At 64.1% G+C, this 25012-nt stretch overlaps 6 protein-coding genes across 6 annotated transcripts; 3 read left to right on the plus strand and 3 right to left on the minus strand.

Moving 5' to 3' along the window:
• Positions 1-518: 518 nt before the first annotated feature.
• VPS13 (membrane morphogenesis protein VPS13) lies at positions 519-11515 on the plus strand (the record flags this gene model as incomplete). Its single annotated transcript, XM_076652464.1, has 24 exons — positions 519-569; positions 641-798; positions 861-1113; positions 1167-1838; positions 1902-2924; positions 2987-3199; positions 3256-3732; positions 3792-6398; positions 6459-6575; positions 6629-6727; positions 6784-7792; positions 7852-8333; positions 8394-8783; positions 8840-9031; positions 9089-9560; positions 9619-9754; positions 9815-9958; positions 10017-10226; positions 10280-10473; positions 10536-10684; positions 10742-10815; positions 10881-11025; positions 11093-11324; positions 11388-11515. 24 exons carry the CDS (start codon positions 519-521, stop codon positions 11513-11515), a joined length of 9627 nt encoding a protein of 3208 aa, XP_076501973.1.
• Positions 11516-11717: 202 nt separating this feature from the next.
• SSM4 (E3 ubiquitin-protein ligase SSM4) lies at positions 11718-13325 on the plus strand (the record flags this gene model as incomplete). Its single annotated transcript, XM_076652465.1, has 6 exons — positions 11718-12215; positions 12272-12410; positions 12472-12597; positions 12660-12971; positions 13035-13150; positions 13206-13325. 6 exons carry the CDS (start codon positions 11718-11720, stop codon positions 13323-13325), a joined length of 1311 nt encoding a protein of 436 aa, XP_076501974.1.
• Positions 13326-13497: 172 nt separating this feature from the next.
• On the minus strand, positions 13498-14914 carry JCM10292_001855 (MDR family NADP-dependent oxidoreductase; the record flags this gene model as incomplete). The annotated part of the gene is made up of 7 exons (XM_076652466.1): positions 13498-13518; positions 13575-13625; positions 13698-13820; positions 13878-13932; positions 13996-14164; positions 14224-14626; positions 14696-14914. 7 exons carry the CDS (start codon positions 14912-14914, stop codon positions 13498-13500), a joined length of 1041 nt encoding a protein of 346 aa, XP_076501975.1.
• Positions 14915-15633: 719 nt separating this feature from the next.
• JCM10292_001856 (MDR family NADP-dependent oxidoreductase) lies at positions 15634-16915 on the minus strand (the record flags this gene model as incomplete). The annotated part of the gene is made up of 5 exons (XM_076652467.1): positions 15634-15675; positions 15737-16448; positions 16511-16633; positions 16691-16782; positions 16910-16915. The coding sequence occupies 5 exons, from the start codon at positions 16913-16915 to the stop codon at positions 15634-15636; spliced, it is 975 nt and encodes a 324-aa protein (XP_076501976.1).
• Positions 16916-17446: 531 nt separating this feature from the next.
• JCM10292_001857 (uncharacterized protein) lies at positions 17447-18803 on the plus strand (the record flags this gene model as incomplete). Its single annotated transcript, XM_076652468.1, has 5 exons — positions 17447-17626; positions 17690-18175; positions 18233-18291; positions 18356-18434; positions 18501-18803. The coding sequence occupies 5 exons, from the start codon at positions 17447-17449 to the stop codon at positions 18801-18803; spliced, it is 1107 nt and encodes a 368-aa protein (XP_076501977.1).
• Positions 18804-18924: 121 nt separating this feature from the next.
• On the minus strand, positions 18925-25004 carry SWT1 (mRNA-processing endoribonuclease; the record flags this gene model as incomplete). Its single annotated transcript, XM_076652469.1, has 6 exons — positions 18925-20402; positions 20464-20732; positions 20844-22304; positions 22365-22524; positions 22589-24803; positions 24900-25004. The coding sequence occupies 6 exons, from the start codon at positions 25002-25004 to the stop codon at positions 18925-18927; spliced, it is 5688 nt and encodes a 1895-aa protein (XP_076501978.1).
• Positions 25005-25012: the final 8 nt, after the last annotated feature.

The following is a 25012-nucleotide window of genomic DNA, read 5'->3' on the forward strand; positions in this document are numbered from 1 at the left end:
GACGAGGCAAGCAGGCGGGTCAAGCGTGAGTGCGCGGGCAGGTGCGAGTGTAGCTGAGTACAGGCCGGAGGTGCGCAGAGCAGGGGACCAGCGAGAGGAAGCGACTCCGGGCGGATCTCGCGGCACGGCGGCAGAGGAAGCCGGAGCGGAGGCCGTGCTGAGAACAAGCGAGAGTACCAGACAGTGCCTTTTGCAGGTGTACGACTGCTTCAGACGCGTCATGGCACGACTGCCGGATCTGCCGGACGCGTGCCCTCGCCCGAGACACGCGCAGGCGATGACGGCGAGGAGGAGGCGAGCAAGCAGGCAGTGCCCGCATCCGCACTCTGCGCAGCCCAGCGACGAGGTGAGCGTGCAGCCACGGCTGGGCACTGTACTGCTAGCACTGCAAGCACCTCAACCACCGCGGTCGCGCTGCGCACGCTTCGCCTGTCGTCCTCGATCTCTCTCTCGTCGACGCTCCAACTGCGCTCGTCCGTCGCTAGACTGCCCGTGTGGGCACGAGACCGTAGCACAGGATGCTCGAGTCGGTCGTGGCTGGCGTCCTCAACCGCTTCCTCGCCGCCTACGTACGCGTCTCTCCCCCCACCTCGATCCCCTCCCAGCCAGACAACCGTTGACGAACCGAGCACGCCTGCAGGTCGACAACCTCAACACCAACCAGCTGAACGTCGGGATCTGGTCGGGCGATGTCAAGCTGCGCAACCTCCGCCTGAAGAAGGAGGCCCTCGACAAGTTCCGCCTCCCCGTCGACGTCGTCGAGGGCTACCTGGGAGACCTCACCCTCAGCATCCCCTGGTCCGCTTCGGCTCCTTCCGCTCGGTACAGAGCGCTGCCGCTGACCCGGCCTCGACATGCAGGTCCAATCTCGGCGGCAAGCCCGTCCGCGTCCTCGTCGACAACGTCTACCTCCTCGCAGTCCCGACCGACACCTCGAAGGCTACTCCCGAAGAGGACGCTGCGCGAGCGCAGGCTGCCAAGCTCGAGAAGCTCGAGAATGCAGAGCTACTCTCGACTCAGCCAGCGCCGGGACTGAGTGCCGAGGAGGAGCAGAAGAACCAGAGCTTCACGACGAGCTTGGTCAACAAGATTGTCGACAACCTCCAGATCGAGGTAGGCGCATCGCAGCAGGCACGGAGTGACAGAACTGACGCCGTCCCTCGCAGGTTCGTAACATTCACGTTCGATACGAGGACAAGCTCTCCGTTCCCGGTCACCCCTTCTCTGTCGGTATCACCCTCGCCCGCTTCTCTGCCGTCTCGACCGATGGCAACTGGCAGCCCACCTTCATCACCAACCCGCGCGGCGGCATCCACAAGCTTGCTACGCTCGACTCGCTCGCCGTCTACTTCGACACCGACTCGACCTCGCTCGCAGGCCACGACCTGTCCGAAGCAATCACCAAGTTCACGGATCTGATCGCGCGCGAGGGGCACACGCCGTCGCACCAGTTCGTCCTCAAGCCCGTCTCGGGCCAGGGCCGCCTCGTCATGAACAAGAAGGTCGACGCGCACACGCCCAAGACGGACGCCGAGCTCCTCTTCCAGGAACTCGGCTTCGTCCTCGACGCCGACCAGTACCGCGACGCGCTGAGCATGGTCGACCTGTTCCACTTCTACATCCGCCAGCGCGAGTACCGCGGGTTCCGCCCGCCGCAGCGCGAGATCGACCAGAACCGCAACCGCGCGCTGTGGAAGTTTGCCATCAACGCTATCCGCTCCGAGGTGCACGAAAAGCATCGACAGTGGTCGTGGGCCTACTTTGCCGAGCGCCGCGACGACCGCAAGGCCTACGTCGCGCTGTTCAAGAAGAAGTCGCTCGGCACGATCAGCGTCGAGGTGCGTTCGCCCATCTTGCCTTGCCTGACGAGCTATACTCACTGACTGATCGAATGCCCACAGGAATCGCAAGAGCTCGTCGACCTTGAGAAAAAGCTCGGCTACAAGGACATCCGCTTCTACCGCTCGATCGCCCGGTCCGAGATGCGAAAGGAGCGTATCGAACATCCTGTCGCAGCTAAGGCCAAGCCCACCACGACGGCCGCGAAGGCGACGAGCTGGCTCGGGTCATGGGTTGGATGGGGCGGCGGCGCCGCGGCAGACCAGCCCGAGTCGGACGATCCGTCAACGGGCCTCAACGAAGAGCAGCGTAAGGAGCTGTACAAGGCGATTGATTGGGACGAGAAGGACGCCGTCACCAGCGCCGTCGACTACCCCGACGACACGCTCCTCCTGCGCATCAAGGCCAAACTCGAGACGGGTTCGTTTGCGCTGCGCACCGACCCGCACGGCGTCGCCAAAGACCTCATCGCGCTCAACTTTGACGACCTCCGCCTCGACGTCGGGCAGCGGCCCGAGAACTTTGAGGCGACGCTCGCGCTTGGCGGCTTGCGCGTCACGGATGGCACGTGCCCCAATACGCTGCACGAGCAGATTGTGCGCGTCAAAGAGATCAAGCCGGGCACGGAGGCCGCCGACGAGCTCGCGCAGACGCAGAAGCGCATCCGTCCGAAGCGACCGCCGCCAGAAGAGCGCGAAGCCGACGACGACACGGGGCAGTACGACGACGAGTCGGACGATGACGATGGCGACGAAGCCGACGAGGGCGACACGGACGCGGTCGGGCAGTGGGCGATGCAGGACAACCCGTTCTTCTCGCTCAAATTCGAGCACAGTCCGCTCGACAAGCGCGCCGACAACGCGCTCGCCGTCCGCCTCCGCCACACCGAAATCGTCTACCACCGAGGCTACGTCGAGGCCATCGTCGCCTTCTTTAAGCCTCCCGAGAGCCAACTCGAGTCGGTCGGCGCGCTGATCGATGTCGCGAGCGAGACGCTGGAGGGCATTCGCAAGGAGACACGTGCCGGGCTCGAGTATGCGCTGCAGTCGCACAAGACGGTCGACGTCCATCTCGACCTCAATGCGGTGCGTGCATGACGACAGCGTTCGCTTTTCCTCCAGCGCTGGCTGACAACCCGAACCTCCAGCCCATCATCATCGTCCCCGAGAGCATGACGACCCGCGATTGCCAGCACATCGTCCTCGACGCCGGTCACATATCGGTCGAGAGCGAGCTGGCCGACCAGTCGGCGCTCGATGCGGTCAAGGCCAAGGAGCGCGAGGAGTACCAGGAGGAGGACTACAAGCGTCTCGAGAGCCTCATGTATGACAAGTTCTACGTCAAGCTCGAGGACGCGCAGGTACACTCTTTCCTCCTTCTCCGCGCCTCCGCTGGTTCTGACTTTTGTGTCATCAGCTTCTCATGGGTCCGTCGCTCCAAGTTTGCCTCGATGCGCTCGACGTCAAGGGCGATCACGCCGCGAGCGATGCCGGCGAGCTGCACATCCTCGAGCGCACGTCGCTCAAGTTCCTCGCGCAGAACTGCATCCTCGCCCAGGCGCCCAACCTCACGCGCTTCAAGGTGTCGGGTTCGCTCCCGACGCTCCAGCTCAACTTCTCCGACCGCAAGTACAAGAGCCTCATGCGCATGATCGACGTTGCATTGCCCAAGTTCGACGACCCGGCCAACAGCTCGACGACGCGCCCGCCTGCGCAGCCGATGCCGCGGCATACGTCGTTTGCACAGTCGCGCAACAAGGTCGTCAGTGACGAGGAGGACGATGACTTGCAGGTCGGCGGCGACACGGACACCGAGGGCGGATCCGACTCGGAGGACGAGAAGGAGGGCGGCACAGAGGAGGAGTTTTACGACACGCCCGACATCGTGGATGGCGTGCGTCCCTTTCTTTCCGGTACAGCGAGCGTCCTGCTGACACTGGTCGACGAATGTAGAAGCAGAATGTTCACCAAAAGACTTTCGAGTTCACTTTCGCCGTGGACCGCGTTCAGGCGTCCATCTTCCGGTCCAATGTCGATCCAAACAAGCCCGACCGCCTTCTCGTCAATGCCGTCCTCGAGGGCTTCCAGCTTGGCTTCGAGCTCCGCCCGTTCGACATGAGCGTCGACGTCCTCCTCCGCTCGCTCTACCTCGAAGACAAGATGACGGCCGCGCAGCAGTCCGACTTCCGGCACCTCGTCACGAGCGAGAAGCTCGAGGGCGGGCACGAACAGGACCTCGTCCGCATCCGCTACCAGGGCGTGCAGAAGGCTTCGCCCGAGTTCCAGACCGTGCACGAAGGCTTCGACAAGTCGGTTGACGTCGAGATGTCGACGCTCAACGTCGTCGTCACGCGCAGTAGCATCCTGCTCCTCTTCGACTGGGTCATGACGACGTTTACGCAGCCGGACGACGCCGCTGCTCCCCAGCAGCCTGCGATCGAGGCGGGCGCAGCAACCGACGCCGAGGCCGAGATTAGCACCGACAAGCTGCGGGTCAAGGTCAAGCTCACGAGCATCAACCTCATCCTCAACGAGGACGGCGTCCGTCTCGCGACGCTCTCCCTCTCGGCTGCCGACGTCTCGGTCCTCCTGCGCGCGCCGACAATCCGCGTTGCCGCCCGCCTCGGCAACCTGTCGCTGCACGACGACTTCAGCTCGAGCGCCCCGCAGGAGATGCTCACCATCCAGGGCGACGAGCTGGCCGACTTCCGCTACGAGACATACGACCCGCAGGACAAGACGACGTATCCGGGCTACGACACGAGCGTGCATCTCCGCAGCGGATCGCTCCGCTTCACGTTCCGCTCCGAGCCGGTGCACCGCATCCTCGTCTTCTTCACGCAGTTTGGCCGGATGAAGGCCGTCTACGACGCCGCGACTCAAGCCGCGGCGCAGCGCGCGACCGAGATGCAGACGATGATCCCGAAGATGCACTACGACATCGTCGTCAAGACGCCGATTCTCGTATTCCCGCACGAGGAGGAGGGCAAGACGGACGACATCGTCGTCGCCAACCTGGGCGAGATCAGCCTCAAGAACGCGTTCGAGCCGTTCAAGGACCGTCTCGTCACCAAGGTCAGCTTCGGGCTGCACGAAGTCGGTCTCGAGTCGACGCTTTACCGCGACGGCGAGGCACACAAGCTGCCCGTTCTCGACGGCGTCCGCATCGATGTCGACGTCGTGCTCACCCAGAGCACCGATCCGAGCAAGGAGGTCGACGCACCCGACACGGTCATCTCGGCCAAGATGTCGGACGTCAAGATGAAGCTCACGCAGGCGCAGTACGGCCTTCTCATCCACCTCTCGCGCACTATCCCGTCGGCCTTCGCTTTCGGCGACGAGGACCTTGGCGAAGAGGCGTCCGCTATGCTTGAGGCCACGCCCGCGCCCACTCCTCCGCGCAAGGAGATCGGGGCTGCAACCGCTTCGCCCGGCGAGCCCAGCGGTGCCGAGCAGCAGGTTGTCGACCTCATGCCCGAGCTGCCCAAGGTCGTCAAGACGGCTGATGGCGAGCAAGTCCGGCTCAAGTCGACCCTCGAGCTGTCGTTCGCCCTCAGCGCGGTCAACCTCGAGCTCTTCACCGAAGCGGCATCGTCGGTCGAGAGTCTCGAGGAGGCGAGTCTCGCCCGCTTTTCGCTCAACGACACGGGCGTCAAGTACAAGATGCTCTCGAATGGCTCGATGGAGGCCGAAGTCGCGATCCGCTCGTTCACCGTCAACGACACGCGCCCGGCCCGCCTGACCAAGTTCCGCGAGATCATCCCGGCAACGAAGCACTCGGGCCACCAGTTCATGATCCACTACACGCAGTCAGGCGGGGTCGACAAGAGCGCCATCGCCAACGTGACGATCGACTCGCCAAAGATTATCTTCTCGCTCGACCCCGTCTTTGCGCTGCTCGACTACTTCATGAGCGCCTTTCAAAAGACTCAGGCCGAGCTCGACGCCGCCGCGGAGGAGAAGGTCGAGCCGCTCAAGGAGGCCGACGAGCAGAAGGTCGACCCCGCCCCGCGGACCAACTCGACCTTCGCCTACCGCGTCAACGTCGTCTCGCCCACGATCATTCTCCTCGAAGACCCCGCCAAGGCCGACTCGGAGGCCGTCGTCCTTTCGCTCAGCCAGGTGCAGATGTCGCAGCAGGGCACGCTCGCCCTCACGGTCGCCAAGATGGGCATGTTTCTGTGCCGCATGGATCGTCCGAAGGAAAACATCCGCGTTCTTGACGACGTCGACATCATGCTCTCGATGGACAGCCGCAGCGATGGCGGCCGGCAGGTCACCAACATCGACGTCGGCGTGCAGCCCCTCATCCTTCGAGTCTCTTTCCGCGACATCCTCCTCATCAACTCCATCATCAACCGCGCGATCGAGCTCTCCAACCGCTCGAACCCGCCGCCGCCGCCCGCGGAAGAGCCTGCGGCTCTCGAGATCGAGTCGAATGGCAAGGTGCGCGCACGCAGCAAGAGCGATGTTGCGACGCGTCGCAAGTCGCAGTCAGCCGCGACCAAGCCGTCGAAGGAGGCGCTCGTGCAGGCTCAGGTCATTGTCACGAAGGAGACGGTGCGCGGATCCTTCTCATGGTCGGAAATGACTTGCTGACCCGCTCGCTGCTGTGCCCAGCTGCGTGCAACCGTCGACGGTCTGCAACTCATCATCATCGGCGACATGCACGACCTGCCAGTCCTTGACCTGAAGGCCGGCAAGTTCACCGCCAAGGCAAAGGACTGGTCGACGGACGTGCGTGCGTTCCCTTAAGCTCCGCGGACGCGCGCTGACTTCCAAAGCTGCAGCTCGACGCAAGCGTCATGATCAAGCCGTTCATCAACTACTTCAACCTCAAGGTCTCGCACTGGGAGCCACTCATGGATCCTTGGGAGTTCGGCGTAAACGTAAGTCGCGCGCTCGCCTGTTCCAAGCTTGGTCTCACCTGTTCTTCGTTTCACAGGTCGCCAAGTCGACGACGACTGGGCTCCTCTCAGTCAACGTTTCGTCGAGGAAACGCCTCGAGCTCAACATCACGTCGACATTCATCGAGCTTGCCATGACGACGTTGTCGATCATGGACCGCGAGGGCGAGCAGGTGTTCAAGAAGGCGCGTGGCTCAAACGCTCCCTTCTTGATCAAGAACCGCACGGGTTACCCGCTCTCCCTCTGGAGCGAGGGCGCCGATTCGGGCGCACAAGGCCAGCGCCTCGACGACGGCGCAGACGTGCCCTGGCGCTTCGACGATTGGAGGACGGCGCGCGAGAACGTATCGGCAAGCTCTCACAATTCGCTCACGGTCCTCTTCGACGGCATGGGGTGGGACCGCCTCAAGCACGTCTACGTCGATCGCGAGGGCGAACACGTACACGCTTTGCGACCCAAAATCGAGAAGGTCACGCACCGCCTCATGTGCGACGTCAAGCTCGTCAACAACGTCAAGATTGTCACGTTCCGGTCGCCGTTCCTCGTCGAAAACAAGTCGCTTGTTAACGCTGAGATGGTCATCGTCGACGAGCACGGCAAGAAGGCGTCGCAAATCTTCAAGATTCCGCCCGGAGGGCAGTGCTCGGTGCCTATCCTTGCCGCCTACCACGACCGGATCAAGCTGCGACCGGATCCTGGCTTCGGCTACGCCTGGTCGAACGACAGCCTCCATTGGCAGGATCTGATCAAGCGGCCGTCCCGCGCCGTCGTCTGCAAGGCACAGAAGGACGCGGCATTCCGCTTCCAGACGTACGCCGTACACGACAAGGCCGACCCGCTCACACGCATCTACCCGCGCCTCACGCTTCGACTGCGCGCGCCGGTCGAAGTGCAGAATCTGCTCCCGCACGACATTCGCTACCGTGTCTTCGACAAAAATCTCGAGCACAACTGGACGTCATTCTTGCGAGCCGGCGGCGTCAGTCCGATCCACATCGCCGAGCTGTCGCACCTCCTCCTTCTCAGCGTCGAGGTGCAGGAGACCAGTGAGTCTCGCAATCTCGTCCCCTGCACCGAGCCTCGCTCAACTCGTGCTCTTCCGCAGGTCTCGGCCGCAGCGAGTTCGCCATCATCAACACGGACAACCCGGAGGATCTTCCCGTCGAGAACGACCTCGTGCTGACGGACAAGGAAGACCGCAAGCTCAACCTCCGCATCCACTACCAGAAGCACGCCGAATCGGGTGGCGCCTTCCGTGTCCAGATCTATTCGCCATACATCCTCCTCAACAAGACGGGCCAGCCCTTCGCGCTGAAGACCAAGACGTTCTTTGGCACAGCGAAAAGCGTCGCTGGCCTCGACGAGTTCGCCTCCGAGTCTGCAAAGCGCAAGCCCAGCGATCCTTGCATGTTCTCGTACCCGACGGACGATCGCCGCAACCGCGCGCTCCTGCGCATCGGCAACTCGAACTGGTCTGCACCGCTCAGCTTCGAAACGATCGGCCTCACGAGCGAGGTGACGCTCCCTTCGACCGCCGGCAACGAGGAAGTCCGCGTTGGCCTGAAGGTGCAGGAGGGTCTGGGCGACGTACGTCCGGGTTCTCCTCCGCTCGTGGAATCGCGACTGACGAAGTTCCCTTGCGCGTAGTACAAAATCACGAAGGTGATCACGCTTTGTCCTCGTTTCATCGTCAAGAACAATTTCGACAGCGACTTGCGATTGCGCGAACTCGGCTCGACCAACGAGGTTGTCGTCGGCGCGGAGAAGCGGCATCAAGTCGGTTTCCTGCGCTCGGGCCAGGCGCCGCAACTCGTGCTGTCATTCCCAGGCAGCCGGCTGTGGTCTGCGCCATTCAAGCTCCAGGACATCGGGCAGAACTACGTCCGTGTTCCTGTCAGCGGCGACAACGAACGACTCGTCCGGGTCGACGCGGTGCTCGAAGGCCCGTGCATCTTCATCCGGCTCGATCCGGAGAAGGGGCAGTGGCCGTTCCTCCTGCGCAACGACAGCGACTACCCCATCGAGTTCTGGCAGGCGGTGCATTCGTCTCCGTCTTCACTCAACGCGCCAGCTCTGACGGCGTGCATTCACAGGAACCGGAGGGCCTGCCGCCGAATGCTAAGCGCGAGCCACGACGCCACTATCACCTTGCTCCCAATTCGAAGAAGCCGTATGCGTGGGATTTCCCCGCCGACGACCAGCGCCAGCTCCGCATTTCGGTCGGCGGTCGCGAGCGGCTCGTCAACCCGCTCGAGATTGGTGCACTCGTGCCGTTCCGCTTCAAGGTACGTAGTTCTAGCCTGTCCGAGTGAATTCGCTGTCGCTGACATGTGTTCGCGCAGCACGAGGGCCACACCGCCGTTCTCTCGATTGACGTGCGCGCCGAAGGCTCGACTCAGGCCATCTCGTTCTCGAACTACGTCGAGGAGGACAGCGTTTTCAAGCTGCAGCGGCGCAATACCGAGACGGCGTCTTCGATTGCAAGCAGTCGCGACGGCGGGTTCGAGGCGGTCGACGTCGAGGTGGTGACCACCTTCTCGTTCGGCCTCAGTCTCGAGGGCATCGGCATCTCGATTGTCAGTCGTCGCATGCAAGAGCTCGTCTACGCTTCGTTCCGGGGCGTGACGGCGAAGTACTCAGACTCGACGACGAATGTCGCGTACGACCTCGGCATCAAGTGGATCCAGATCGACAATCAGCTCTTCGGCGGCTTATACCCGATCCTTCTCTACCCTTCCGTCATCCCGAAGGACGGCAAGGAGCTCGACGTGCATCCGAGCTTGCAAGCCTCGGCCATCATTCTCAAGGACGAGGGTGAGCTCCAGCCTCCTCCTTCTCGTTGATCGGCGAGCTCACCCGCCTCGCTTCGCAGCACATGGCGTCACGTACTTCAAGTATGCGTCGATCCTGCTGCAGGAGATGACGGTCGAGGTCGACGAAGACTTCCTCTTCGCCGTGCTCGACTTTGCCAAATTCTCCGGCGCAACCGGCATTGAGGAGCCTCCTTCGTAAGCTGTTTCTTACATTTATCGTGCAGAAGTACGAGGTGCTCACGCGTCTTCCTGCAGGAAATTGACGGAGGATCCGCACGAGATTCCCGAACCCACGGCCACGTCGAAGGGCGGCGACCTGTACTTCGAGGTCCTGCATCTCCACCCGATCCAGCTCGACCTTTCCTTCATGCGTACCGACCGCGTCAACGTCGAGCAGAAGTTCGTTGCCTCTCCACGAGAGCCTCGCTGAGTGGCACTGACCTGTCTTTTTGCACAGGCTCACGTCGCACAACCCGCTGTTCTTCTTCATTAATGCGCTCACAATGGCGCTCGGGAACGTCAATGATGCGCCTGTCCGCCTCAACGCCCTCATCATCGAAAACGCCCGTCTTTCGCTTCCGGTCCTGCAGGAGCGCCTGATGGTGCAGTACGGCGACGAGTTCTTCGGCCAGCTCTACCGCGTCCTCGGTAGCGCAGACGTCATCGGGTGCGTCTCACACAGCGATGTTTCAGCACGCACGCTGACTTTGCGATCTGCAGCAACCCGGTCGGCCTCTTCACCAACGTCTCGTCCGGCGTAGCCGAGCTCTTCATCCAGCCTTACGACAGCGTCATGATGAACGGCAACAAGGATCTCGGTATCGGTATCGCCCGCGGCGCAGGCAGCTTCGCCAAGAAGACCGTCTTTGGTGTCAGCGATTCGCTCGCCAAGATCTCCGGCAGCATCGGCAAGGGTGTGTCACTCTCTTTCTTCATTCGCTACGCGCTGTATGACTTAGCCGATCATCTCGCCCAGGTCTCTCGGCGGCCACGCTCGACAAGCAGTACCAGAGCCAGCGTCGCATGCGACAGTTCCGCAACAAGCCCAAGCACGCCCTGTACGGCGTCACGGCCGGCGCCACTTCGTTCGTTACGAGCGTTGCGAGCGGTTTCGAGGGTCTTGCGGTGGGTTGATTCTCGCTGACGGGCGAATGCTTGAGCTGACGAATCATCTGCGGACAGACCAAGCCGCTCGAAGGCGCCGAGTCGGGCGGCGCGGCAGGCTTCTTCAAGGGCGTCGGCATGGGTCTCGTTGGGTAAGGCTGCTGACTCGCTCTACAGTCACGCTTTCCACGAAGCTGACTGGCGCGTTTTGCTGCAGCGCGGTCACCAAGCCCGTCGTGGGCATCTTCGACCTCGCGAACAACGTGACCGAGGGCATTCGCAATACGACGACCGTGTTCGACCAGAGCGGTATCGATCGCGTCCGCCTGCCCCGCTTCACCGCGAGCGACGGTGTTATCCGAGTAGGCTCAGCGCCAAGCTTTCCCTCTCGCCTCCACCTTCTAGACTGACCGTCCACTCTCTGTCCAGCCTTACTCGGAGCGCGAAGCACTCGGTCAGAACTGGCTCAAGAACGTCGAGAACGGGCGCTACTTCAACGAGACCTACGTCGCGCATCTCGACCTGCCGTCGTCCGAAGACACGCTCGTCGTCATTCTCACCATGACGCGGATCCTGCTGGTCAAGATCAACAAGCTCAAGGTCGGCTGGGACGTGCCCATCAGCGATCTGGCGACCATCTCGCTCGAGGCGAGCGGCATCAGTGCGTCGGCCTGCTCCTCCTGCTTCGCTCCGTCTGGATATTGACGATCGCTTCGCCTCGCAGCCCTCGTCTTGCGCGACGGGCACCCGGGTCCCTTCCTCGCCATCGCAGACCAGAGTGCACGGCTGTGGCTCTTCCGGCACCTCGAGCGGGTCATTTCGCAGCACAACGCTCGAGTGAGCCTCCTGTGAGGCCGCGGCACTCGACTAGACTGTCCTTTTTCCCTTGATCTTTCTCTGCATAGTCGTGTGTACACAGTGTGTCTACCAGCGTTCGTAATGCCAATCCCCCCTTGTGCAGCCGCCGTGTGCGACTTTGTTGCGCACGCCTCCCCCACCTTCGCGCGTAGTTGCCGAGAGGCCACAACCTTCGCCTCGCTCGCGTCGCGTCGACATGGCTGAACCGAACGCGCCCGCTCCAGAATTTGACGAGGCTGCTGCACTGCGCCGTCGCGCTTTTGCTAGCACCTCTGCCGAGGACGAGCGCACCCCGGTCGAACCGACTGCCGAGGTGTCGTCGTGGCAGGCTCAGCTCGCCGAGGCGCGGCGCGCGATGGCTGCCAAGCTCGAGTCGCAGTCTCCACTAGCCAGCACGGCAGAACCTCGAGCGCCGGAAGTGTCAGGGGCAGCGGACGATGCACCTGATTCTGGGCACACCCGCCGAATGTCGATTGCATCGAGCGAAGGCGACGACGACTATGTGCAGCAGCTCCTACGCCCTCTGCCTGAGCGAATCGCCGAGCCGGTCAATGAGGAGGCGAGGAAGGATGCTGGCGAGGGTGCCCAGGACGAGCCGAGGGTTCCGCAGGACGACAGGCTGTGCCGCATCTGCTTTGACGGGGAGGATGAGGAGCTGGGCAAGCTCTTCTCACCCTGCTTGTGTCGCGGAACGGTGCGTGCCTCTTTCAGGGATGACTGAGCGAGCGCAACTGACCTTAAAGCGCGCAGTCCCGCTACGTCCACTCCCTGTGCCTCGAGCGCTGGCGGAAAGCGGCCGCCAACCCTCTTGCCTTCTACGAGTGCGGACAATGCCGCTACAAGTACCAGTTCCGCCGGAGCAGTCTTGCCAAGGCTGTCACGAACCCGAGTACGCAGCTTCGTTCCGTTTTCGCTTCTCCCGCCTTGGTCACTCACGCTCGCCGCTCCAGTCACTGTGACGCTCCTCACGACTTGGCTCTTCTGCACACTCGTCTATCTTTCCGGCTTCCTCGCCAACGGCTTGATCGCTGCTGTCGAATCGCGCCAGTCCGCACTGTCGGGCTCTATCTTCGACGGTGCACCTCATATCCTTCTGCAGACCGTGCCCGCTCAAGCTGACTCTGAAGTGCCATCGCAGACCTATTCGTGAGCGATCATATTCTGGTCGGTGAAGGCATTCGCGAAGCTGTGCACTTCGTCGAGCACCAGCTCGAAGAGTCGCGGTGGGCGGCCGGGCGCGACTACACCCTGCATAAGGCCGTGCATGACCGCGCAGACGACGGAGAGTCCTCGACAAGCTATCGCCGCGTCAACACCGCCGCGGCAGAACGCGCGCGGCAGAAGACTGGCCAGGCACCGCCCAAACCGTCTTTCGTGGTTCGCGCCATCATGCATGCGACCAAGGGCTCGGCGCTGCTGGGCATCGTGTCCGTGTTCTACACCTACATCGGTGCATTTTTGTTTCGAATACTCCCTTCCTTGTCGGCGCTCTTGCTAAGCCGCCCAACTGCAGCCGCCACGTTCGTCTCGCCACTTGGTCGTACGCTATTCCGCGCCTTGCGCCCCGCAGGAGGGCGTCGACGAGCGGCAGACCGCGCTGCGTCCATGTCGCAAGCCGTCGTGATCTTCGTGCGTGCTGGCTTCGTCCGCTGAATCGCTTGATCTGACCTCGCCCGTATCGCAGCTCATCGTGATCGGCATCCTGCGTAGCATACGGACGGTCTATCGTGGAGTGCGCTGGCTCACGAAGCAGGTCCTCAGCCGAATCGAGGATCTCGTCATCGAGGTCAACGCGCCTGCGTGACGCCACCTCAGCGTTTACTTGTAGCTTCTTTCCCTCCACATGCAACCTCTGGTCGACTCTCGGACACGCAAGCGAGAGGATCTGCGTATGAGGTTGCATTGCCTTCGAGGGCTTGGTACATGTCGTTCTAATGTGCAAAAGCGAAGCAGTGCGGCGTTGTCTGCTGAATGTTTCACTCGAGCGAGATGACGGCCTGAACGGGTGAGGAGTGAGCGCAGAATTCTGAGGTGGAGGTAGAGACAAACGCACCTTGCCAAAGTTCGAGTTCTCCTGGTCGAAGAGCGTCGTGAAGGACTCGCCCTGCGGAATGTGACGGCTCGACGTCAGTCCAACGGATCGAGGACAGAATTGTTCATGAGATCCGTCACGCACGTTGTCGAGGCCCTTGAAGACGTGCTCCTTGATCGGAATGGAACCGTCGGCGATGGCAGGCGGGACCTCGGAGTAGAACTCCTTCAGGAAATCGGGAGTCGTGTGGTTGAGGATGATGAAGCCCTGCGGAGAGTGTGAGCGAGACTGTCCTCGCAACGAGTGACCCTCCTTTAAACGCACCTCAAACTTCAGCTCCTTGGCAACGACGTGGAAGAGGTTCTTGATGCCATAGGGCCTGCGGCAGAGCCGGATGAGCGATCGGCAAACGCCAGAAACCAATCAAACAGTCAGAACTTACTGGCCATTGTAGGTCGAGATTCCTCCAATCGCAACGATTCGGCCTCCCCTGCCAATGTGATCAAGCGCCGCCTCGAGCTGCTCGCCGCCGACGTTGTCAACGTAAATTGAGAAGGGCCCGTGCTCCTTGTTCCACTCGGCGTAGACGTCCGAGGCCTTCTCCGTCTTGTCTGAACGCAGCCGAAACGTCAAGACGATCCCCTCGTGAGACGCAAGGAAAAGGACGCACAGTTGAACGCGCGCTCGACACCGTACTGCTCCTTGAGGAACTTGACCTTCTCCTCACTGCCAGCCGACGCGATGACCTTGGCGCCGACCTTGTGTGCGAGCGCGATCGTGACCTGCCCGACGGGGCCCATCGCGCCGCTCACGGCGACGACATCGCCCTTCTTGATCTGCGCGATCTTGCGCAGACCGTACTGCGCCGTCTGACCGGGCATGCCGGCAGCACCGACCCAGACGGTCCACGGGAGCTTCTCCTTGTTCTCGAGGACGACGAGCGACTCGGCCGCGTCCTTCGAGACGACCTGGTACTTCGAGAACTGGAGCTGGCCGTAGACGTGGTCGCCCTTCTTGAACTTGGCGTTCTCCGACTTGAGGACCTCGCCGACGCCGAAGTTGACGATGGGGGCCTGACAACCCAGAGAGCGTCAACATTCGAGCGTGGGAAATAAAGAAGATTCGCAGAAAGGAGGACGCACGCCAAGCTCAAACGCAGGCACGTAAGACTGGATCTCCGCAGGGCGCATGCGACCGCGAAGGTAGGGGTCGAGCGAGAGGACCTTGGTCTTTAGGAGGACGGCGCCGTTGTCGAGCGGAGCGTCGAGGTCGATCTCGCCCTCGACCTTCTTGAGCGTCTTGCCGGGCTCGGGGTACCCCTTGGGGATCTCGTTGAAGATGACGGACTCGTTGGCAACCATGGTGGGCGTTCGAAGCTTTGGGAGGGATGTAGAGCGATGGGTGCTTGAGCGGGAGGCGAAGAGAAGCGGTGTTCGCGAGCGTGAGTTAGCGGGTGGCGAAGCTTGTTCAAGCGTGCTCTTGCAGTGGACAGGCGGATGGAGAGGCAAGAGAGAGAAGCGTGAGGTCACTCGGCCAGTCGGCCTCCTTTCGCAAGCTCGGAGATGAAAAGAAGTCCGAGCCACGTGTCGGCCTCGTTCCCGCGCTTGCAGGCGGCAGGAGCAGTGACCTGAACAGCGGTGCCTGACTAGCGAAAGGGCTTTCGACACGCGCCTCTCCTGAAGCTGCCTTCCTCCTCGACGTTCTTCCAGCCTTTCCTGGCGCTTCTTAGGCGGTTAGGGTTAGTTAGAGGTTAGGGTTAGCCCTAGATGGTTAGGGTGTATGTGAAACAAAGCCCCCCTTGGGGGCTTGGGGGGGCGTTGCGACAGGAAAGGCGCAGCAAGGACGTCGAGAGGAAGGCAGCAAGGAGAGGCCGTGCGAAACCCTTTCGCGCGTCGCGACCGCTGTTCAGGTCAACGCTCCCAGGCGGCACGTCGCCTACGGCTTTTCCGGCTCGCTCAGCAGTGGCAGACAAGTGACAGATCTCCAGCTTGCGAACAGAATCTGTCGAGTTCGCGAGACCGGTGCGAGGGACAAGATTCTGCAATGACTTCTTTTAGGTAGATGCGAATGGCGGGCATAACTAGGCCGAAACGTCCGTGACGAGCTTTCCCTGGTTGCCGCCCTGGAGAACAAGTAGGTGGTCAGCCGAGCAAGCTAGCCAAAGTGTCAGACAGAGTACGCACCGAGAACAAGCGCTCCCAAACCTTCGGGACGTCCTCGAACGACGCCGCCACCTTCGTCTCGGTGCCCTCGGTGGTGAAGCGCTTCTCCTCGATAGCCTTCTTGACCGCGTCGACGGCGCCGGGCCACTTGTCGGCAAAGTCGCTGACGATGAAGCCCTGCATCGTGATGCGCATCGAAATGATCTCGAAAAGGTTGTTCATGCGCATCTCGCGCGAGCCGTTATAACCCGAGATAGCACCACACGCAATGATGCGCGAGAAGCGCTTCATGCGAGCGAGGACAAGGTCGAGGATGCGGCCCGAGACGTTGTCGAAGTAGACATCGACGTAGCCTTCGGTCGCCTTGATGAGGTCCTCCTCGAAAGACGACGACTTGTAGTCGACGCACACGTCGGCACCGAGCGACTCGACCCAGCGGCACTTCTCGGCACCGCCCGCAATACCGATCACGCGCTTGCACCCGACGATGTTCTTCGCAATCTGGACGGCAGCGCCGCCCGTCGCGCCGGCCGCACCAGAAATGACGACCGTGTGCTCCGGCTTGATGTGCCCGACTTCGTGGAGGCCAGTGTAGGCCGTCATAGTGGTCATGCCCAGCGCAGACAGGGCGACGGAGGGCGAGCACCCCTCAATCTGCCGTGCCGCCATCACCGCCTTCTCGTGGAGCACGACGTATTCTGACCAGCTAGCGAAAGCAGTCACAAGGTCGCCTCTGTGGAGTAGAGAACCTCAGTCAGTGGAGAAAGAGGGGACGGGTAGGGAAGGGAAACGCACTCCTTCCACTGCGACGACTTGGTCTGCACGACGCGGCCGAGGACGAGACTCGGCATCGAGTCGCCCTCGTTCGGGCACGGGCCGTACGCACGGTCGGGCACGACGTCCTTGCCGATCCAGGTGCTGCCGGGTTGAAGGCGTTAGCATCGCGCCGGGGAGGGGAAGATGGTGGCTGCGCACCGCTGGGCCGGGTCATTCGAGAAGTACTCGATCTTGACGACGATCTCGCCGTCGTTAGCCTCTCTCAGCGGCTTCTCCTCGAGACGGAACGTCTGTAGGTGACGAGCGGGGTGAGCGCGAGCAGGAGGAGCGGGGTGAGAGAGAGAGCAGACGGGCCTTGTCGGTGAGCGTCTCGCCAGGCTTCTCGGCGATGATCCAGGTCTTGATGGTGGACGGGACAGTCATGGTGTGCGTGCAGGATGGTGGTGGAAGGAGGGAAGGCGGGCTGTGACGACGCAGGTGTGTCCGAGCCTGCGCTTTCTCGGCGACCCCGCGCCGGACACGGCCTCGAAGCCGGCGGGCCTCCTCCCGCGCTTCGCGGCGTTCGCCCGCCCTCCACCCTCACTCACCACAGCTGCTGCGCTGCCCGGTCGCCACGCGGGTGCACGAGACTGCGAAGACTGGATCGGTGGGCGGCGCTCCCTCGGTACCAAGTGCGCGCCTGCACACTCGGAACGCCGGGTAGGTACGGCAGCAAACAACTCACGGCAATTGCATCTGAGGCTCCGTGCTCTGTACTCGTATGTTGCTCGACAAAGTCACTCGGGCGTGCGTCGACTGGCGCCCGCTTTTCGCTTATGTCGCCGTCCTTGCGCCGTCCGCTTGGTTCGCGCTGTCTCCTGTGCGCGGAAGATCCGCGCATTGCGCCGAGTGTTCGTCCGTCAGTCTGCTGTCTGCTGCTTCTCTTGACACTGCTTGTCCTTTGCCGCCGCTGCGATGACTGCGCCACCGAGCTTCACGTCGAGCTACCGCGACCCGTACGACGCCGTGGACTCCCTGCCCGAGTACCTGTTGCAGGAGGATGCCAATGAGTCGTCGAAGAGCCCGCTCATGCGCGGCGACCAGAAGAAGAAGGGCGAGCAAGTGCCGCTCGAAGTTGACGGCTTCGCTTACGAAGTAAGCTCTTGCCTTGCCCTTGATGGACCAGCAGAGCTTATATCCTGACCACCTCGAATTCAGCTCGTCCGCTTGCGGGACGAGTTCACGACCCTCCGTAACGGCATCGCACGCGTGGGTGCGCTCAAGAGTCAGGCTCTCGCCTTCCCGCCCGAGGATACCTCGCTCGTTGCGCAGTCCATCCTCGCCGACCTCGCCGTCCAGACCAGCGGGACTTCTGAGCTCCTCCTCCGTCTTCCCCTCGAGCTGCGTTTGTTCAACGACAAGGTCGGCTTCTTGCGCCCTGGGCCTGGTCGCTTCCTCATCACGGCGCGCGAGACCCACTCGCTGAAGGACACCCTCGGCATCTGTGCGGACGAGCTACGCGCGGTACTACGCGAAATTGAAACAGGCGCTCAGGCCGAGGAGCAGGGTAAGCAGGAAGCCAGGGTGCGCTTGCTCAAGGTCATCCGGGCGCTGGCGCCGCCTGGACAAGCAGACGCGGAATTGATGGCGTCGCTCCTCACTGCCGAGCGGGAGGGCACTGCAGGTGTCGTCGAGCAACTTCGGGTGTGTCAAGCTCCCGTCGCTTTAGTGCTCCTTTGCTCACCACTGAGGACCACGCAGGCCGGGACGTTCGGCTGGCGCTGGGCAGTCGAGCACCCATTTTCTCGCTTGCGGAACGAGTGCGTCCTCTGAACCGTCAGTGCTTTCCCTGTTCTACGCAAATCCTGAGAGGGTCCTTCACAGTGTACGGCTGTGCGGCGACATGGCCTTCCTGAACGGTCTTCATCCGGCGACGACGCCCGCTCCGTCGAGCTGGCTAAACGTGTGTCCCCCGCTTTGCTGTGTGCGTCACTTTGAGCGGTTCTAAACGCATTCAGCTCCTCCGCAGCCCCTGGCCTACGTCCTTCCGGCCCCGACCGTTCGCCCTCCGGCCTACCCAAGCTTTCGACCGCTGCAATCAGCCCCATCGACTCGCGCATACGCCCCACTGGCGAGCAGTGGGCGCAGCAGTCACGCGAACGAGGAGGAACGCGAGATCGGCAATTATGGCGAGCCACTTGAAGGACCGCCAAAGACGCCCGCGGTGTGGAAGCGGATCGTCGGCGCCCTCTCCCTCATTGTGTTCATCATCCTCATTGTCATTGGCTTGGTCCTGTGGCAGAAGGACGGTACTCTCCATGAGGGGATGTAGAGTCTTCAGGTCGTGTCTTTCCGTTGGTGGACTTGGTTTCTCGGACGAATGGCTCGAATTGGATCACCGCGCCTCACTTGACTGTATGTGCGCGATAGAGCATATGCGATTGCATGTGCGACTATATCCGCACGTCTACGTGGACCCCAAACTTCCTCAATTCGCCGGTCCACTCGTGGACGATCCGCCTCACCTCTCCTCGCACATCCTCCCGAAGCGCGCCACCGAGCACGCCGACGAGAAGCAGCGCCGCTGTCTCGAGGAGAACCTCCCACCGCGGCGCGGACCAGGTCGCGAGCGAGCCCGGTATCGCAGACGAGAGCGAACTGGAGAGGACCGGGAGGGAAGTGTAAAGCTCGGAGAGTTGGGCGTTGATGCTGCGATGCGCTGCCGAGGGAGGGCTATGCCGAAGCGGAGGTGGCGGTATGGGGGGAGAGCGAGGTTGAGGCGCCGAGCGGGCGGGCGTGGCCCAGCGGGATATTGACGAGCCGTTCGGCAGAGATGACGAGCGAGTGGGCGGCGACCTCGCAGGAGGCGACGCGGGATGCGAGCACGCCTCTGACGGAAGCAAGCGGCTGGCCTCTTCGAGCCCGCTACGGCATAGCGCACGCACGGCGCCGTCGTCCCACCACCGTTTGGCGGCCTTGACACATTCAACGGGTCCCCACTCGCGCCAGTCGCCTACTTCAGGCTGCCAGACGTGCTGGTCTGCGCGCCGCGTCTCCTGGAGATGCTGGAAAATGTGTCGAAAGAGGGGGAGGGCGACAAAGTGGGCGAGGAGAAGCGAGATGTTACGAAAGATGTCGTCGGGGGTCTGGGCAGGGAGGAGGACAGGCGGGGATAGATAGACGTGCATGGGTGGCGGAGTAGGCGGGTCGAGCTCCATCAACGGCGTTGCAGCGCGTCGCGGTGGATGGGCGAGAGTCGCAGCAGGGGCACGAGGAAGGGCGAGAGGCAGGGTAGGCGGGGAACACACAGAGGTTCGCCGCCGCGGCGTCTTCAGCGGCGAAGCATGGCGCGACTGTGTAGGCGAAGATGGCGAGCCTGGTGCCGCGAAGGGTGATCGCTGGCCCGCGAGAACCGCAAGAAGCCCCGCCGGATCAACTCCGGCCTCGACTCCGCAGGCATCGAGCTGCTCGATCGTCGCCCTCAATCGCAAGTTACGGTCGTCGGAGAGGAGAACGATCCGCGAGCTAGGCTGCTCCCGTCGGTGGTAGAGTGCGGCATCGAGCACAAACGTGTCGTTGTTCTCGCCAGTTGGCAAGCCGCGGCCGTCCGTATCGAGCAGGGTCTCGCTCTTGCGCTGCCCGCGCACGATAGCGGGCGTGCCATTTCGGGGCGCGACGGCGTCGAGGAGCCAGCTTGTCGCGGCTCGTGCGAGAGTCGATATGCTGGCTCTCGCCCGCGCGGAGCCAAAATCTCGCTGCGAGCCATCTGAAGCTGCCGAGGTGTAGTCTGTCGAGCGAGAACTCGATTTGAGACCGTCGAGTTCGGCTACGACGATGTGGGGAATGAGGAGGAGAGGAGGCGAAGCGAGGGAAGCGGCGAGGTCGACGGCTTCGCGGATGAGGGCGAGGTGCGAGATGAGAATGTTCGTGTCTGCACGAGTACCATTCAGCCTCCGCCTCTGCCACGACGAGTACGAGAATTGTGCACTCACCGACTACGACGATGGCTCGTCCCGAGATCACTCCGCCGCCTTCGAGCTCCCAAGGCAGGTCGAGCTGCATCTCTGCAATCCCGCCACCGTCGTCCCGCAAGCTCCTCACCGCCGCAAGGACGTCGGCGGGGTCCACATACTCGACCTCCATCGACTCCTCGACCTCGTGTTCGACCCCGAGCTCGAGCAGCAGCGAGACGGGTCCAGCGTGGCGCTGTACATCAGTGGGAGGGCGGTACGAAGCAGCGTACGGCGCCAGCTTGAGAGAGCTATGAGTTGAAAGACAAAGGGGGCGGTGCTCTCGCTCTCGAGGGAGAGGGGCAGACGAGTACAAGTTGGTGCACGCGAGCTGGTTGCAGCGAGTCTAGTCTGCATCCCACGAAGCCCAGTCATCCTCGTCGTCATCCTTGGCTGGCTCGGCCGCCGGCTCCATCTCGTCCTCCTTCCGCGCCGCCGTCTGTTCAGGCCCCTTGTCCACCTCGCGCACCGACGCCGCCTGCTCCCGCCTCCTCCGCTGCTCCTCCTCAAACGCCCGCTCCTGCTCGAGCATCTCGTCCGCGCCGATGAGCCACCCGACGCCCTGCGTAAAGCGGTTCGACAAGCCCGCGCCGAACCCAAACCCGCTGCCGAACCCGCCTCCTCCTCCTTGTTGGGGAGGCGCATTGCTGTTGCTGCTGTGCGTGCTGAGCGAGGACGAAGGGCGGTCGTCGCTGAGCCCGGAAAGCGCGGCTGCGAACCTCGAAGGCGGAGAAGGCGAGCGGGGCGGCGGGGCGGGCGACGAGGCAGTCGCGCGAGGTCTGCCGGGCGAGCCGACAGTCCCGTTGACGGCAGGAGGTGACGTTGTAGTCGCAGGCCTGTTCGAGCGCGAAGGCGAGGCTGAAGCCGGGCGCATCGAGCCCTGCGGCCCGCCGCCGCCGAAAAAGGCCGCCGCACGCCGCAGCGTGTGCGAAGCCGCCGCAGCCGTCTCGTGCGCGAGATTGTGCGTCGGCGACTGCGGCGTTCGGGGCATGCCGGAAGCCGGAGAGTCCGCCGAGGCGTCTGACCCTTTGTGCGAGCCGAGCGGGAGCGGCGACGGCGTGAGGTTGCGCGGCGTCGCGCCCGCCGACTTGGCCGCGGCGGCAGCGAGAAAGTTGCCGACCTTGGCCGCGCCCGCTGCGGCTGCCTCGGCCGCCGCCGACGCCGCCGCGCGCGCCGCATCGCCCGAGAGCGGGCCCATGCCGGCCTGTGCGGGCCCGGCGCTCCCCTCGCGGGCCTTGCGCGCTGCGTCCTGCGCCGCCTCGCGCTCGAGCTGCGTCCACACGGGGAGGAGGTCCTGGATGCGCTCGGGCGGACACAGCGTGAGCGCCTGCCCGATCGCCTCGAGGCGCTTGTGCGGGTCGCTCCACCCGGGGTGCTTGCCGAGCGCAAAGCACGCCTTCCACGCGTCGTCGGCCGCGCGGTCCGCCTCGTCTTGCGTCGCCTTGCCGCGCGCGACGCCCCTCCGCAGGGCGTCGACCGCCCGCACGGCACGGTCGCACAGCTCGGCGCTTTGCTCCCACGCGCCGGCGTTGCGCGCCGCGTCGCTCAGCATGGCGAGCGTGCGCACCTCGGCCGCGCCGCCGGCGGGGTAGCCGAGCTTGCGCACGAGCTCGAGCACCATCTCGGGGTGCTGGAACGCCGTATCGTTGGTCGAGAGGAGACGCGAGACGTAGACGAGGCGGTCGGGCGCGTGCCGCAGCTCGATCGGCGTGAGCGGGATGCCCGGGCGAGAGTCAAGGCGGAAGGAGCACAGGCGCGAGGTCGCCTCGATGAAGTCGCGCTCGCGGCGGATCGCGGGCGTCTGCTGCGGTGCAGCCGACAAGCTAGACGCGGCGAGTCAGTCTTTGCAAAGAGGGCGCGGCAGAAGGCACACGAGCACGCACCATTCGAACGCAAGCTTCATCTCGCCGCTGTGCAGATTCCCCGACTCCGAGTTGTCGTAAAAGTCGCGCGAGGCGGCAATGACGAGTTCCTCGACAACGTGCGGTTCGAGCGGCGCCTGCATCGACGAAGGCTCGAACAGCGAGCGCGCGAGCGAGAAGCCTGGAGCGAACGATCCAAGTCAGTCTGAGCGGCGGGAGAGCGACGGAGGAGAGCGACGACGCACGTCCGGCGCCGAGCAGCCCGCCGAAGAAGATGCGCATCGCCTCGTCCTTGCCCAGCCTCCAGAACGCCCTCCCCAGCCCCGTCTTCTCCGCCCTCTCCTCCTCGCTCCCGTCGCCCTCCGCCGCCTCGCCCGCGACGCCGGTCGCCTCTGCGAGAAAGTCCATGAGCCCGACCCACTCGTCCTCGCTCTCGAACGCGCCCTCGTCGCCCTCGCGCCCGCCGCCCGCACTCGCCGCCGTGCGCGCGACGCGCGTCGCCCACTGGCGCTGGAGGGGCGTCGAGCGGTACGCGGCGAGGAACCACGCGAGGCCGGAGGGCGGCGCGGACGAGTAGCGCAGGAACGACTCGAGCTGCGAGAGGTGCAGGTCGAGCGCGTCGAGGTGCGCCGAGAGCGCGCGCGGCGAGGCGCGCGACAGGGCCGAGAAGAGGGAAGAAGGCGGCGGCGCGGGCGGGAGGAGCGTGCTGATCGACGAGGCCGAGGCGCGCGTTGTCGACGCGGGCGCAGACGCGAGCGCAAAGAGGTCGGCGTCCTGTGCGCCGGGCGGGTCGGGCGCGCTCGTGTCGAACGCCGGGAGGCACTCGAAGATCTTGCCCATCGTCACGGCCGCGTCGGCGTGGGCGCCCGCCTTGCCGCACCCATACAGCGCGGCGAGAGCGAGGCGCGCGAGGTCCGTGTCGCTCTTGACGATGCGCTGCCCAGCGGGGAGCGTCGGTTTGCTCGCTTCGAACACGGCGAGGAGGCGCTCGAGCCCCGTCCAACGCCCCGCCCCGCCCGACTCGTCGAGCGGCAGCTCGAGCAGGTACTCGTGCAGCATGCGGGTCGCGAGGTCCGCGTCGGGCGTCCCCGCGCGCTCGAGGCGCGACTCGAGCACGCCGAGGTACGGGAGGACGAGCGCGCGGATCGAGTGCGCGAGTTCGTCGGGCGCGCTCGTCGCCGCGTAGGCGCGCACGACGTCCTTGGGCGACAGCGCGCGCCAGTACTCGAGCGTGAGCGGCGGCGCTGGTTCCGCCGCGCCGGCGGGGCGATCGTAGACGAGTTTCGACAGGAGCGAGAGCTCCTCGCCGAGCGAGTCGAGGCCGAGGACGCCCTTGCTCGCGGCGTGCTGCACGAGCGCGAGTGCGTTCGCGACGAGCCCGACGTCGGCGAGGCGCTCTACGCGCGCGAGGTACCACGCGCGGAGGTCGGCGGCGGAGCGGTGCGCGGAAGGACCCTCTGCTGCTAGCGGCGCGGCGGGGAGCGAGGGAAGCTGCTCGGACCAGTCCAGCACAGGGCGCCACGGCTGGAGGTCGTCCCAGTCACGCTCGGTCGCGCCCGTCGCGCTGTCGACGGCGGGGAGGAGGTCGACGTACTCTGCCGGGTCGACGTAGTCGGGGATGACGTCGAGGAGGGCGACGCGCTCGGGCCAGAGCGCGGCGGGGTGCAGCGTGCACAGGAGGGTGAGCTCGGGGAGCGCGGCGGACGCGGCGAGCGAGAGGGCCGTGTGCGCGAGGGGCGTCGTGAGGAAGGTCGAGAGCGAAGGGCGCGCGGCGGTGTCGGCGGCGGCCGCGTCGATGCGCGGGCTCTTGAGCCCGTCGCCTCGTCGCGGTGGACGCTCCTGCAGTGCGCCGTCTTCTGACGGAAGGTCGAGGTCTCCCCACCCGTCTTCACCTTCGTCTTCCTGCTTGTCCGTTCCTGCCTCGTCCCCTCCGTCCCCCTTTCTGCTTGGACCGTCGTCTCCTGCACCCTGTCCGTCGCCGTAGAGTGCCTCCCAGCTGAGAATGCGGTCCTGGAGCTCGAGGAGTGCCCTGCGCGCGAGGACGGCCTTGCGCTCGTCTGCGTCGTCGTCGCGCACGAGCTCGTCGGCCCGGGTCCAGTCCTCGCTCTCGACGGCGTGTGCCAGGTCGGCGAGGGAAGCGACCCAGCGGTCTGCTGCGCGGAGCCCCCACTCGACGGCCTTGTTGGCGAGCGGGACCGAGTGCGCGGCGGTCGCCGCGCGGACGGCGGCGGCGGCGTTCCAGAGGTGCTCCGAGGGCGGGAAGGCGGCAAAGAGGGCGTCGAGGTCGGCGGGCGCGAGCGAGTGTGGGTCGGCGTGGGCAAAGTGGAGCTGGGCGACAAAGGCGACGAGGGCGCGCGGCGGGGGCGGGTCGAGGGCGCGGGCGAGCGCGAAGGCGGCGCGGTGCTCGCCCGCGTCGACGAGGGCGCGGAGGTCGTCCAGCGTTGCGGGACGCGGGGACAGCTGCAGGTGGTGACGGAGTGAGGAGGGGGAGAGGGGGTGTAGCTAGTGCGGGAGAGTGCAGCGAGGTGCAGCTGCTACGAGTGCGCTGCGCTAGACTGCAACTCGCTCCGGATGCGCGCCTAGACTCAGACTGCGTGTGGGGGAAAAGCCACCGCCGCCGTCTCCTTCTCCTCGTCCTCTCGCTGCGGTTGACCTTCTCATCGCCGCTC

The sequence above is a fragment of the Rhodotorula paludigena genome, assembly GCF_050403205.1.
Source record: "Rhodotorula paludigena JCM10292 DNA, Rt_paludigena_JCM10292v1_ctg77, whole genome shotgun sequence".
NCBI lineage: Eukaryota > Fungi > Basidiomycota > Microbotryomycetes > Sporidiobolales > Sporidiobolaceae > Rhodotorula > Rhodotorula paludigena.